The 13800-nt window shown below is 43.2% G+C and overlaps 1 protein-coding gene across 6 annotated transcripts in view; it reads left to right on the forward strand.

The window, feature by feature from the left end:
• The first annotated feature begins 236 nt into the window (after nucleotides 1-236).
• The window catches only part of LOC106567552 (CAP-Gly domain-containing linker protein 2), an 82192-nt gene continuing 68628 nt past the window's right edge, over nucleotides 237-13800 (forward strand). For 2 of the 6 annotated variants that reach the window (XM_014137002.2, XM_014137005.2), the window contains exons 1-2: nucleotides 282-839; nucleotides 6600-6819. In XM_014137002.2, the coding sequence (XP_013992477.1) occupies nucleotides 6696-6819 (124 nt within the window). In that variant the 5' untranslated portion in view covers nucleotides 282-839; nucleotides 6600-6695. Of the gene's footprint in view, nucleotides 840-4299; nucleotides 4360-6599; nucleotides 6820-13800 lie in introns of those variants that run through there. The other 4 variants (XM_014137006.2, XM_014137007.2, XM_014137003.2 and 1 more) reach the window with 3 other exon arrangements.

Genomic DNA, 13800 nt, shown 5'->3' on the forward strand with positions numbered 1-13800 from the left:
ACATTGAAAACCTCCTCATCTTCTGTGTTCAATACGCCACATGTGCGACTGACTGTGCGTACTGGTCAACGTTTTTAAGAGTCAATTTATGCTTCATCCGAAAATGTGTTCGGAGGCGCCGTATGGATGGTGTGACGCACCCGCGGAGGCCAAATTGAGCTCTGTTCCGCATCACCGTGTGCCTCTCAAATTGTGTAACAATGTGTAGGACTCCGTATAGCTCCGCATTTACATGATTGGTTGATGGTAGGTGAGGGCGGGAGGTCCTGTATAAACACAAACTCACTTCCTTGACAACTTCCTTCACAACAGCTCTGCGCTGCGCGACGAAGCGCAAGAACTATGAGTGCCATGACTTCTGTAGAGGCTATCACCGTACGTAAACGCTGCACGACCAATGCAGACTACAGATTGACCATACAGCGCCTTTAAGAGTCGTGGACGGGAATCGAAGCTGCATGATTGCATGTGAGTTGCTGATGCTTCGTTGCACACCAAAACCGCAAACAAGAAGGCAGACCGAGGACTTGGCATATTGTTACGTTGTTGTTTCTGTTTGCTATGAGAAAACAATCACATTTTGTTTCTGAAAACAATCTCATTTTGTTTCTGAAAGTCGCATTTTGAAATTAAACCGGCATCTCAGTCGCCTGAAATTGCCAAATGCGGCTCGCATCCTATCACACTCTCCCTTTCAGCTCCAGCTCAGCATCCATATTTTTTGTGCATCCCCGTGTTGGTGTATAGGGAGTGGCAACCTTCTGATAAATCAACCGATCAGCGCACCCCTCTCCTATAGGAAAAACAAATACGTTTATGCGTAAATTGTACATTAAAAGGTAAGCGTTTCTTTCATGCATATTTATCGGGATTCGTTGAGCTGAAGTAGAAATGCACACCACGCTGTAATTGGTATAACAATAGGTCAATAGGTTTTATGTGATTGGATGCGCATTCTGTTTCCCTAGCACAGAAATATCAATTCGCAATATAATTGTGTAAACAATGTATCCAACAAGCTTAGCAATGACAATGTGTCACTCAATAGCCTAATGGTCCTTCGATGCTTAGAACATCAAATTGTAATATTGTAGCCAAGCTTAGCCCTACTGCACTGTCATATATATATATATATATATATATATATATATATATATACAAAAGTATGTGGACACCCCTTCAAATTAGTGGATTCGGCTATTTCAGTCCCACTCGTTGCTGACAGGTGTATAAAATCGAGCACACAGCCATGCAATCTCCATATATAAACATTGGTAGTAGAATGGCCTTATTGAAGCACTCAAATCAAATTTTATTGGTCACATACACATGGTTAGCAGATGTTAATGCGAGTGTTGCGAAATGCTTGTGCTTCTAGTTCCGACCATGCAGTAACATCTAACAAGTAATCTAACAATTTCACAACAACTACCTTATACACACAAGTGTAAATGAATGAATAAGAATATGTACACATAAATATATGGATGAGCGATGGCCCGAACGGCATAGGCAAGAAGCAGTAGATGGTATAGAGTACAGTATATACATATGAGATGAGTAATGTAGGGTATGTAAACATTATATAAAGTGGCATTGTTTAAAGTGACTAGTGATACATTTTTTTTTTTTTATTAAAGTGGCTAGAGATTTGAGTCAGTATGTTGGCAGCAGCCACTCAATGTTAGTGATGGCTGATTAACAGTCTGTTGGCCTTGAGATTGAAGCTGTTTTTCAGTTTCTCGGTCCCAGCTTTGATGCACCTGTACTGACCTCGCCTTCTGGATGATAGCGGGGTAAACAGGCAGTGGCTCGGGTGGTTGTTGTCCTTGATGAGGACAACAATGGAGCAGTTGCCGTACCAGGCAGTGATACAGCCCGACAGGATGCTCTCGATTATGCATCTGTAAAAGTTTGTGAGTGTTTTTGGTGACAAGCCAAATTTCTTCAGCCTCCTGAGGTTGAAGAGGCGCTGTTGCGCCTTCTTCACCACGCTGTCTGTGTGGGTGGACCATTTCAGTTTGTCCGTGATGTGTACGCTGAGGAACTTAAAACTTTCCACCTTCTCCACTACTGTCCTGTTGATGTGGATAGGGGGGTGCTCCCTCTGCTGTTTCCTGAAGTCCACGATCATCTCCTTTGTTTTGTTGACGTTGAGTGTGAGGTTATTTTCCTGACACCACACTCCGAGGGCCCTCACCTCCTCCCTGTAGGCTGTCTCGTCGTTGTTGGTAATCAAGCCTACCACTGTAGTGTCGTCTGCAAACTTGATGATTGAGTTGGAGGTGTGCATGGCCACGCAGTCATAGGTGAACAGGGAGTACAGGAGAGGGCTGAGAACGCACCCTTGTGGGGCCCCAGTGTTGAGGATCAGCCGGGTGGAGATGTTGTTTTCTACCCTCACCACCTGGGGGCGGCCCGTCAGAAAGTCCAGGACCCAGTTGCACAGGGCGGGGTCGAGACCCAGGGTCTCGAGCTTAATGGCGAGTTTGGAGGGTACTATGGTGTTAAATGCTGAGCTGTAATCGATGAACAGCATTCTTACATAGGTATTCCTCTTGTCCAGATGGGTTAGGGCAGTGTGATTGCGTTGTCTGTGGACCTATTGGGGCGGTAAGCAAATTGGAGTGGGTCTAGGGTGTCGGGTAGGGTGATGGTGATGTGATCCTTGACTAGTTTCACAAAGCACTTCATGACGGAAGTGAGTGCTATGGGGCGATAGTCGTTTATCTCAGTTACCTTAGCTTTCTTGGGAACAGGAACAATGGTCGCTCTCTTGAAGCATGTGGGAACAACAGACTGGGATAGGGATTGATTGAATATGTCCGTAAACACCCCAGCCAGCTGGTCTGCGCATGCTCTGAGGACGCGGCTAGGGATGTTGTCTGGGCCGGCAGCCTTGTGAGGGTTAACACGTTTAAATGTTTTACTCACGTTGGCTGCGGTGAAGGAGAGCCCGCAGGTTTTGGTAGCGGGTCGTGTCAGTGGCACTGTATTGTCCTCAAAGCGAGCAAAGAAGTTGTTTAGTTTGTCTGGGAGCAAGACGTCGTTGTCCGCGATGGGGCTGGTTTTCTTTTTGTAATCCGTGATTGACTGTAGACCCTGCCACATATGTCTCGTGTCTGAGCCATTGAATTGCGACTCTACTTTGTCTCTATACTGACGCTTAGCTTTTTTGATTGCCTTGCAGAGGGAATAGCTACACTGTGTGTATTCGGTCATGTTTCCGGTCACCTTGCCATGATTAAAAGCAGTGGTTCGCGCTTTCAGTTTTGCGCGAATGCTGCCATCAATCCACGGTTTCTGGTTGGGGAAGGTTTTAATAGTCACCGTGGGTACAACATCAGTGATGCACTTGCTAATAAACTCGCTCACCGAATCAGTGTATACATCAATGTTGTTGTCTGAGGCTATCCGGGAACATATCCCAGTCCATGTGATCGAAGCAATCTTGAAGCGTGGAGTCAAATTGGTCGGACCAGCGTTGAACAGACCTGAGCAGGGGTGTTTCCTGTTTTAGTTTCTGTCTATAGGCTGGGAGCAACAAAATGGAGTCATGGTCAGATTTGCCAAAAGGAGGGCGAGGGAGGGCTTTGTATGCGTCGCGGAAGTTAGAGTAGCAATGATCCAGAATTTTGCCAGCCCGGGTCGCGCATTCGATATGCTGATAAAATTTAGGGAGCCTTGTTTTCAGATTAGCCTTGTTAAAATCCCCAGCTACAGTAATTGCAGCCTCAGGATATGTGGTTTCCAGTTTACATAGAGTCCAATGAAGTTCTTTTAGGGCTGTCGAGGTATCTGCTTGTGGGGGATATACATGCCTGTGATTATAATCGAAGAGAATTCCCTTGGTAGATAATGTGGTCGACATTTGATTGTGAGGAATTCTAGGTCAGGTGAACAAAAGGACTTGAGTTCCTGTATGTTGTTATGGTCACACCACGACTCGTTAATCATAAGGCATACACCCCTGCCCTTCTTCTTACCAGAGAGATGTTTGTTTCTGTCGGCACGATGCGTGAAGAAACCGGGTGGCTGTACTGACTCTGATAACATATCCCGAGTGAGCATTGTTTCCATGAAACAGAGAATGTTACAATCTCTGATGTCACTCTGGAAGGCAACCCTTGCTCTAATTTCGTCTACCTTGTTGTCAAGAGACTGGACATTGGTGAGTAGAATACTCGGGAGCGGTGAGCGATGTGCCCGTCTACGGAGCCTGACCAGAAGACCGCTCGGTCTGCCCCTTCTGCGGCGCTGTTGTTTTGGGTCGCCTACTGGGATCCGATCCATTGTCCTGGATGGTGGTCCACACAGAGGATCCGCTTCGGGAAAGTCATATTCCTGGTCGTAATGTTGGTAAGTTGACGTGGCTCTTATATCCAATAGTTCTTCCCGGCTGTACGTAATAAGACTTAAGATTTCCTGGGTTAACAGTGTAAGAAATAATACATAAAAAAACAAAATACTGTATTGTTTCCTAAGAACGCGTAGCGAGGCGACCGTCTCTGTCGCCGCCATCCTAGTGGCTTTCAACGTGGCACCGTCATAGGATGCCACCTTTCTGACAAGTCAGTTCATCAAATTTCTGCTAGAGCTTCCCCGGTCAACTGTAAGTGCTGTTATTGTGAAGTGGAAACGGTCAGCGCAAAGTGGTTGGCCACACAAGCTCACAGAATAGAACGACAAGTGCTGAAGCATGTTGCAGGTAAAAATAGTCTATCCCCAGTTACAACACTCACTACCGAGTTCCAAACTGCCTCTGGAAGCAACGTCAACGCAAGAACTGTCCTTCGGGAGCTTCATGAAATTAGTTTACATGGCTGAGCAGCTGCACACAAGCCTAAGATCACCATGTGCAATGCCAAGCGTTGGCTGGAGTGGTGTAAATCTCGCCACCATTAGACTCTGGAGCAGTGGAAACGCGTTCTCAAATTTACACTTCACACTTCACCAAATGGTATTCACACTTCACCGTATGGCATTCCGATGGACGAATCTGGGTTCGGCGGATGCCAGTTGCACGCTACCTGCCCGAATGCATAGTGCCAACTGTAAAGTTTGGTGGAGGAGGAATAAAGGTCTGAGGCTGTTTTTCATGGTTCAGGCTAGGCCCCTTAGTTTCGGTAATGGGAAATCTTAATGCTACAGCATACAATGACATTCTAGACGATTCTGTGCTTCGAACGTTGTGGCAAAAGTTTGGGGAAGGCCCTTTCCTGTTTTAGCATGACAATGCCCCCATGCACAAAGCGAAGTCCATACAGAAATGGTTTGTCGAGATCATTGTGGAAGAATTTGACTGGCCTGCACAGAGCCCTGACCTCAACCCCATCAAACACCATTGTGATGAATTGGAACTCTGACTGCGAGCCAAGCCTAATCACCCAACATCAGTGCCCGACCTCACTAATGCTCTTGTGACTGAATGGAAGCAAATCCCCGCAGTGTTCCAACATCTAGTGGGAAGCTTTCTCAGAAGAGTGGAAGCTGTTATAGCAGCAAAGGGGGACTAACTCCATATTAATGCCCATGATTTTGGAATGAGATGTTTGACGAGCATGTGTGTCCACATACTTTTGGTCATGTAATGTATATAGGCTACCAAGTAGCAACTTTGTATTGTCAAGAATATAGCCCCTAGCAGAGCTGTCATAAAACTGCCCTGAGGAAATATTCTGAAAGCATATACAGGACTATTGCATAAAATAACCTACGAATTGATGTTGATACATGAGTCGACTGAATGGTGCTGATGATACTGTAAAAGCATCTTTGCATTTTGTCAGTCGTCTTATCTCGAAACCTGCATAAGTGCGCCGTGGTGCTAGAACAGTGATGTAACATTGTCATGAATTACATATTATGGTTGGAGAGATGTTATTTGTCTTGTAGGCCATGCATGCAATTGGGAATACAGCTGATCAGATCTCAGAGTGTGTGGGCAGAGCCTAGTGCAATGAAGTCCTCTCATAGACATGTGATGCTATGGCACTGGCATAAGGCCACCCTAACCCTAACAGAAGTCTAATAACCACTATTATAACCACAATTCTATAAATAGCCCTAGGATATTTATTTGTAATGAATGCACAACCAAAGACAAGACCAAATGTCTCTTTTTCTGTCAGTGAATAATCTTGAAATACAAACTTTAGCTTTGAGGCAAAACGGGAAGCTCTTTTTGTGAAAGTGAACACATTTAAGTCCCTGTGCATTAATTCACCAACAACACACTTGAAACTATACATTTGACTTACTAAGGCCCATTGGCCAGAGTTCAGGAGAATCAACAACATAGATGATTAACCCAAATCAGAAATAGGGCCTATTGTTTTCTTATCTATAGTTAAAAACATTTTTTTTTAAAAGGAACCACTCAATTATTTAAATGTGTAGGCCTTTACAGTAGTACAGTATAGGCTATACTTGCTACACCTTGACATGGCTTAAGTTTTAAAAGGGCTGGAGATCTCAACAAGAAACCCAGCTAGTACAGAACGTTCCTGTAATGTTTCTATGAACCGAATTGTCCTTTACAGATGGATAAAGCTAGCGTCGTCACTAATACACTTTGATGCTTCCACTCCTCTCCACAGCTAAAATGGAGAGAGATTGCCACCATTCCGATTTCTAGTGCCTCAAACCGAAAGCCTTGATAGGGACTTTCTCATCCCTGCACATCTCCCCTGTACATGATGAACATGCTGAAGTCCAGTGGACTGAAGATCCCTGGCAGGGGCCCAAAGCACTCCCCTGGCCCCGTGGGACGAACCTCTGGTGGGGGATCTGCTTCCGGCACTGTGGGCCATAAAGACAGTAAGTCACTTCTTCACACTTCAAGACTTCCTCTAGACTCTCAGGAAGAGAGCGGATTTTCTATCACTTAATTAGGCTATCAATCATGGTGGCATTTCATCATTGGAAGTGACCAGCGATTCCTTGATTGTTGTAATTGATTGTTTGTTTGTTGTCAGGGCCCTGAGTTTTTCCTGGTCAGCTCATGTTGTCAGAAAAAACTCGGGGCACTAGGTACAGTATTATGCTTTAGGTCAGAGTTTTAAAAACTTTTTGGGTTACTGTAGCCCCAATCACATTTTGCTTTGTCCGAAGTACCCCTTCATGTGCAACTGATCATTAGGCCTGTGTTCTTATGAGTCTTCTCAAGTACCCCTTGTGGATATGCCAGGTGCCCTTAGGGGTATTGGCACCTCAGGTTGAGAATCATTGTTGTAGGAGATTTTGTTGTGATTCACGGAGATGACATCTTAGTACTAAACCATATTTGTCTACCACCATGACAAATCCGAAACCTACTCTCCATCTACCCAGGTGTTGACAGTGTGTAAAGCCAACAGAAATAGGACACTTACGTTATTCCCGGTATTAGATCACATAACAAGCCCAGACCCTAGGCAGGATGATGTTTATTGTCATGAGTCTTATCCTGGGCAGAACTGAGCAATTTCCCCTTAAATAGGCCAGCTGTGAAGTCAAAATTGGCTATATTGTAAAAATTAGCCGTTTAAAAAAAAAAGCTTTTTAGTCTTAATTTAAGGTTAGGGTTAGCAGTGTGGTTAGGGTTAGGTTTACAGTTAGATTTTATGACTTTGTGGCTGTGCGAGCTATTGACCACTCTGCAGAACTGCCTCCAGAACAAGAGTCATGACGAAAAACGCTAACCTTGCACAGCTTTCTGCAAAATTACAGCTAGACTCTCCCTCCCAGCTGCACTCAGCTGATATTAGCCTACAGGAGGCCAAACACTGTCTGGGGGAGTCTGGGCTGCTTCTGCTGTCTTGTTATTTGCATTAGCCTGTATGGGAGAGTTCAATCAGAGGCAGCCGTGTCATGGTTTAAGTTGACGGTGGAATGTTGTGAGCAAAGGAAAGGAAAGAGAAAAACACAGGAAGTACAGTCGTGGGTAAATAAGAATCAGGCATTGCAGTAATGCCTTTGACAGTGCATATGTTTTTTATTTATTTTTTGTTCCTCCTTCAAAAGGACTATTTTGCAGTGCAGTGTTAGTGTATGTTGTAAGTATAACTACCAATAAACTATGTACAATTAACTATCAATAGATAGATATTTTAAGGGATGTAGGACTAATAGTGTTATTTGAATTCCTTCTCAATTATCCAAATTCACAAAGTCATGTGAATTATCTTAGTTATTGAATGTTGGTAAAATGCCTCTCTCCATGCACAGTTTTGTAACACAATATGAATATATGTTGTAAGCAATATTAGCAATGCTTTATTTATATAAAAAGGAAGTATTTTTAAATCGTTAGAGGTAGGCCTACTTCAAGTCCCTCTCAGTTACCTGAACAAACAAAACAATGCCATTGAATTATCTTATTTATTGAATGTCCCCATTTCTCAAGCGCCCTTACGGAGGAGGCCCCCTTACGCATGCATCCATAAGCCAACATTACAACATCTACAACAGCTGCATAGGCCACAATGTCACTCTTTAAGACAGTTTTCAACACCTGGAACCATGGCTCCACAGCAAAAAAAAATCAAACTTAGTCTCTATAATATTTTTCTAGATCAGGGTCATTTCAGGAACAGCTGGTAGTCATAGTAATTTACCTAATCCTACTAACTGACTGTCATCCTTTCCCACATCAGTGTTCATCAACTGCCTGCCTGCAGTGCACACAGAGAATCAGGTTAGGGCTATTGAGTGAATAGCTGTTTGGTCATCAAATTTCCATTTGTGTACTAAAAGCCCTGCTCTAATTTCCTTTTTAGTTCAAGATCATTGCCATTGTTTCTGTCGTTGATTGGTGATATAATACAGTACATACTCTTCCCTTTATTGAGGTCCAATTGATTTGATAATAAGCAGGCAGGCCTAGATAATGTCCTCTTGTTGTCCTGTCCCTATGTTCATCCTCCTTGGATTTCAATACCAAAAGGCTACTTTTTCCATTTAGAAATATATTGTGATTACAGTGAGGGGAAAAAGTATTTGATCCCCTGCTGATTTTGTACGTTTGCCTACTGACAAAGAAATGATCAGTCTATTATTTTAGTGGTAGGTTTATTTGAACAGTGAGAGACAGAATAACAACAAAAATATCCAGAAAAACGCATGGACAAAAATGTTATAAAATGATTTGCATTTTAATGAGGGAAATAAGTATTTGACCCCTCTGCAAATGACTTAGTACTTGGTGGCAAAATCCTTGTTGGCAATCACAGAGGTCAGACATTTCTTGTAGTTGGCCACCAGGTTTGCACACATCTCAGGAGGGATTTTGTCCCACTCCTCTTTGCAGATCTTCTCCAAGTCATTAAGGTTTCGAGGCTGACGTTTGGCAACTCGAACCTTCAGCTTCCTCCACAGATTTTCTATGGGAGTAAGGTCTGGAGACTGGCTAGGCCACTCCAGGACCTTAATGTGCTCCTTCTTGAGCCACTCATTGGCCGTTGCCTTGGCCATGTGTTTTGGGTCATTGTCATGCTGGAATACCCATCCATGACCCATTTTCAATGCCCTGGCTGAGGGAAGGATGTTCTCACCCAAGATTTGACGGTACATGGCCCTGTCCATCGTCCCTTTGATGCGATGAAGTTGTCCTGTCCCCTTAGCAATAAAACACCCCCAAAGCATAATGTTTCCACCTCCATGTTTGACGGTGGGGATGGTGTTCTTGGGATCATAGGCAGCATTCCTCCTCCTCCTCCAAACACGGCGAGTTGAGTTGATGCCAAAGAGCTCCATTTTGGTCTCATCTGACCACAACACTTTCACCCAGTTGACCTCTGAATCATTCAGATGTTCATTGGCAAACTTCAGACGGGCATGTATATGTGCTTTCTTGAGCAGGGGGACCTTGCGGGTGCTGCAGGATTTCAGTCCTTCACGGCGTAGTGTGTTACCAATTGTTTTCTTGGTGACTATGGTCCCAGCTGCCTTGAGATCATTGACAAGATCCTCCCGTGTAGTTATGAGCTGATTCCTCACCGTTCTCATGATCATTGCAACTCCACAAAGTGAGATCTTGCATGGAGCCCCAGGCCGAGGGAGATTGACAGTTCTTTTGTGTTTTTTCCATTTGCGAATAATCACACCAACTGTTGTCACCTTCTCACCAAGCTGCTTGGCGATGGTCTTGTAGCCCATTCCAGCCTTGTGTAGGTCTACAATGTTGTCCCTGACATCCTTGGAGAGCTCTTTGGTCTTGGCCATGGTGGAGAGTTTGGAATCTGATTGATTGATTGCTTCTGTGGACAGGTGTCTTTTATACAGTTAACAAACTGAGATTAGGAGCACTCCCTGTGAGTGTGCTCCTAATCTCAGCTCGTTACCTGTATAAAAGACAGCTGGGAGCCAGAAATCTTTCTGATTGAGAGGGGTCAAATACTTATTTCCCTCATTAAAATGCAAATCAATTTATAGCATTTTTGACATGCGTTTTTCTGGATTTTGTTGTTGTTATTCTGTCTCTCACTGTTCAAATAAACCTACCATTAAAATTATAGACTGATCATTTCTTTGTCAGTGGGCAAACGCACAAAATCAGCAGGGGATCAAGTACTTTTTTCACTCACTGTATATATAATGGTGCACTAACATACAGTTGAAGTCGGAAGTTTACATACACCTAGGCCAAATACATTTAAACTCAGTTTTTCACAATTCCTGACATTTAATCCTAGTAAAAATTCCCTGTCTTAGGTCAGTTAGGATCACCACTTTATTTTAAGAATGTGAAATGTCAGAATAGTAGTAGAGAGAATTATTTATTTCAGCTTTTATTTCTTTCATCACATTCCCAGTGGGTCAGAAGTGTACATACACTCAATTAGTATTTGGTAGCATTGCCTTTAAATTGTTTATCTTCGGTCAAACAGTTCGGGTAGCCTTCCACAAGCTTCCCACAATAAGTTGGGTGAATTTTGGCCCATTCCTCCTGACAGAGCTGGTGTAACTGAGTCAGGTTTGTGGGCCTCCTTGCTCGCACATGCTTTTTCAGTTCTGCCCACACATTTTCTATAGGATTGAGGTCAGGGCTTTGTGATGGCCACTCCAATACCTTGACTTTGTTGTCCTTTAGCCATTTTGCCACAACTTTGGAAGTATGCTTGGGGTCATTGTCCATTTGGAAGACCCATTTGCGACCAAGCTTTAACTTCCTGACTGATGTCTTAAGATGTTGCTTATTCACATAATTTTCCTACCTCACGATGCCATCTGTTTTGTGAAGTGCATCAGTCCCTCTTGCAGCAAAGCACCCCCACAACATGATGCTGCCACCCCCGTGCTTCACGGTTGGGATGGTGTTCTTCGGCTTGCAAGCCTCCCCCCTTTTTCCTCCAAACATAACGATGGTCATTATGGTCAACCAGTTCTATTTTTGTTTCATCAGACCAGAGGACATTTATCCAAAAAGTACGATCTTTGTCCCCATGTGCAGTTGCAAACCGTAGTCTGGCTTTTTTATGGTGGTTTTGGAGCAGTGGCTTCTTCCTTGCTGAGTGGCCTTTCAGGTTATGTCGATATAGGACTCATTTTACTGTGGATATAGATACTTTTGTACCTGTTTCCTCCAGCATCTTCACAAGGTCCTTTGCTGTTCTGGGATTGATTTGCACTTTTTACACCAAAATACGTTCATCTCTAGGAGACAGAACACGTCTCCTTCCTGAGCGGTATGACAGCTGCATGGTCCCATGGTATTTATAATTGCGTACTATTGTTTGTACAGATGAACGTGTTACCTTAAGGCGTTTGGAAATTGCTCCTAAGGATAAACCAGACTTGTGGAGGTCTACAATCCTTTGCTGAGATCTTGGCTGATTGCCTTTGATTTTCCCACTGTTGTTAAGCGAAGAGGCACTGAGTTTGAAGGTAGGCCTTGAAATACATCCACAGATACACCTCCAATTCACTCAAATGATGTCAATTAGCCTATCAGAAGCTTCTTAAGCCATGACATCATTTTCTGGAATTTTCCATGCTGTTTAAAGGCACAGTCAACTTAGTGTATGTAAACTTCTGACCCACTGGAATTGTGATTAAGTGAATTATAAGTGAAATAATCTGTCTGTAAACAATTGTTGGAAAAGTTACTTGTGTCATGCACAAAGTAAATGTCCTAACCGACTTGCCAAAACTATAGTTTGTTAACAAGAAATTTGTGGAGTGTTTGAAAAACGATTTTTAATGACTCCAACCTAAGTGTACTGTATGTAAACTTCCGACTTCAACTGTATTAGGGACAACAAATCTGGGTTGTGGTAAATTCAATTTAAATTATGTCAATTTAGGAAGTAGACTGAAATTCCAATTCAAAAATGTTCTCATATGCTAGGTTTCCGTCCAATTGGTGACAGCTTTTCATATGAATATTCGAAAATCTCAATAAAAACAATACACGCATTTTCCCACCAGACATGTGTTTCCATCAAATTAACTTGTTGCAGATAAAAGACTGTGTGTGATAACATAGTGAACATAAAAATAACTGTGGCATTTAAATTCCCACCTACGAATAAAAAATACAAGTTAAATGGGTTTCCATTGCATGTTCAACTCTACTGGAGGTTTTGTCAGCAACAAAAAAAAGCATTACATAGCGAAATTTGTTCCCACTCTGGTCTTGGCAAGTGCGGTCTAGCCAACAACTCGCAGATACAGTGCTGGTAGGCTACCTACATGATAAGATTATGGATAAGAGCGAGATTCTTTTTATTTGTCAAACGGCATCCAAGCATCTATCATCGTGTCACCAGAATTAGACCCTCAATATTTATTGGAAAGCAGCATCAAGCTCATAACCTTGCACTTTCACCACCCTTTCAAGTTCATCATTACTTATTTTACTGCGTGCTTTCCTGAGTCGTAGTGGGAGGACCAGACAACATATCATCGCGCCACTCCAAGTTTACTTCAATATGATGGTTATACTATAAATATTTGCACATAAAGGCGTTTCCACCCCCATTTCTTGCATAATATATTTAACAGACACAAAAAGATCCCACTTTGTCTAGTGTATTTTGTTTTGTCGACATTTGGAAAGTTTACAGACAAATTTGCTCTTTCCAACAGGCCTGTTGTGACATTTTTCATCCAACGTGTACTTTACAGGATGGAATCTTGGTTATAGAGAAGCATTGAGGAAAATTTCCTTGAAAATGAAATTGACTGAATTGAAATGGAATGACCCAACCCTGCTAAAAATCGTTTGTCAATCTCATAAAAGCGTACATGGTATTACCTCATAACTGCTCCCAATGGTTCTATCTTTAGAGGTCATGTCCTTGTAACTGTCGAAACAAAGAATCATAACAGAGAGAAAAGTGTTTAGGTATCGCCCCTAAAAGCCTAGTCCTAGTCTCTCCTTCTCTCACTGTCCTTAAAATCAGCCCCATAACCGTGAATGCTACACATTAGCTATAGTATTTTTATGAGGAATTAACATCAGTTTATTATTAGGGAAGCCAAAGAAATGTTCAACTTCACTTATTGGACTTAAGTCTCTGAAAGCTTTCAGTTCTCAGAGAGAGAGAGAGGGGCAGAGAGAGGGGCAGAGAGAGATAGAGAGGGAGAGAGCAAGGGAAGAGAGAGTGAGGGAGAGGGAGGGGGTGTTCTAAGGAGTTGTGGTGGGGTGATTGTGTAGGGCTGGTTTGAATAGTTGGATTCAGATGGTGGTGGGAGGTGGCTAGGCACAATAGTGAAAGTGAGGCCTGTGTTCTTGCTCTTCCTCCTGCCTGCCTCATTTTCCCCTTGATCTTCCGTTGCCCTGGCAACCCAGCCACTTGGACTAGCACTGCGCCTGTC

The sequence above is a fragment of the Salmo salar genome, chromosome ssa13, assembly GCF_905237065.1.
Source record: "Salmo salar chromosome ssa13, Ssal_v3.1, whole genome shotgun sequence".
NCBI lineage: Eukaryota > Metazoa > Chordata > Actinopteri > Salmoniformes > Salmonidae > Salmo > Salmo salar.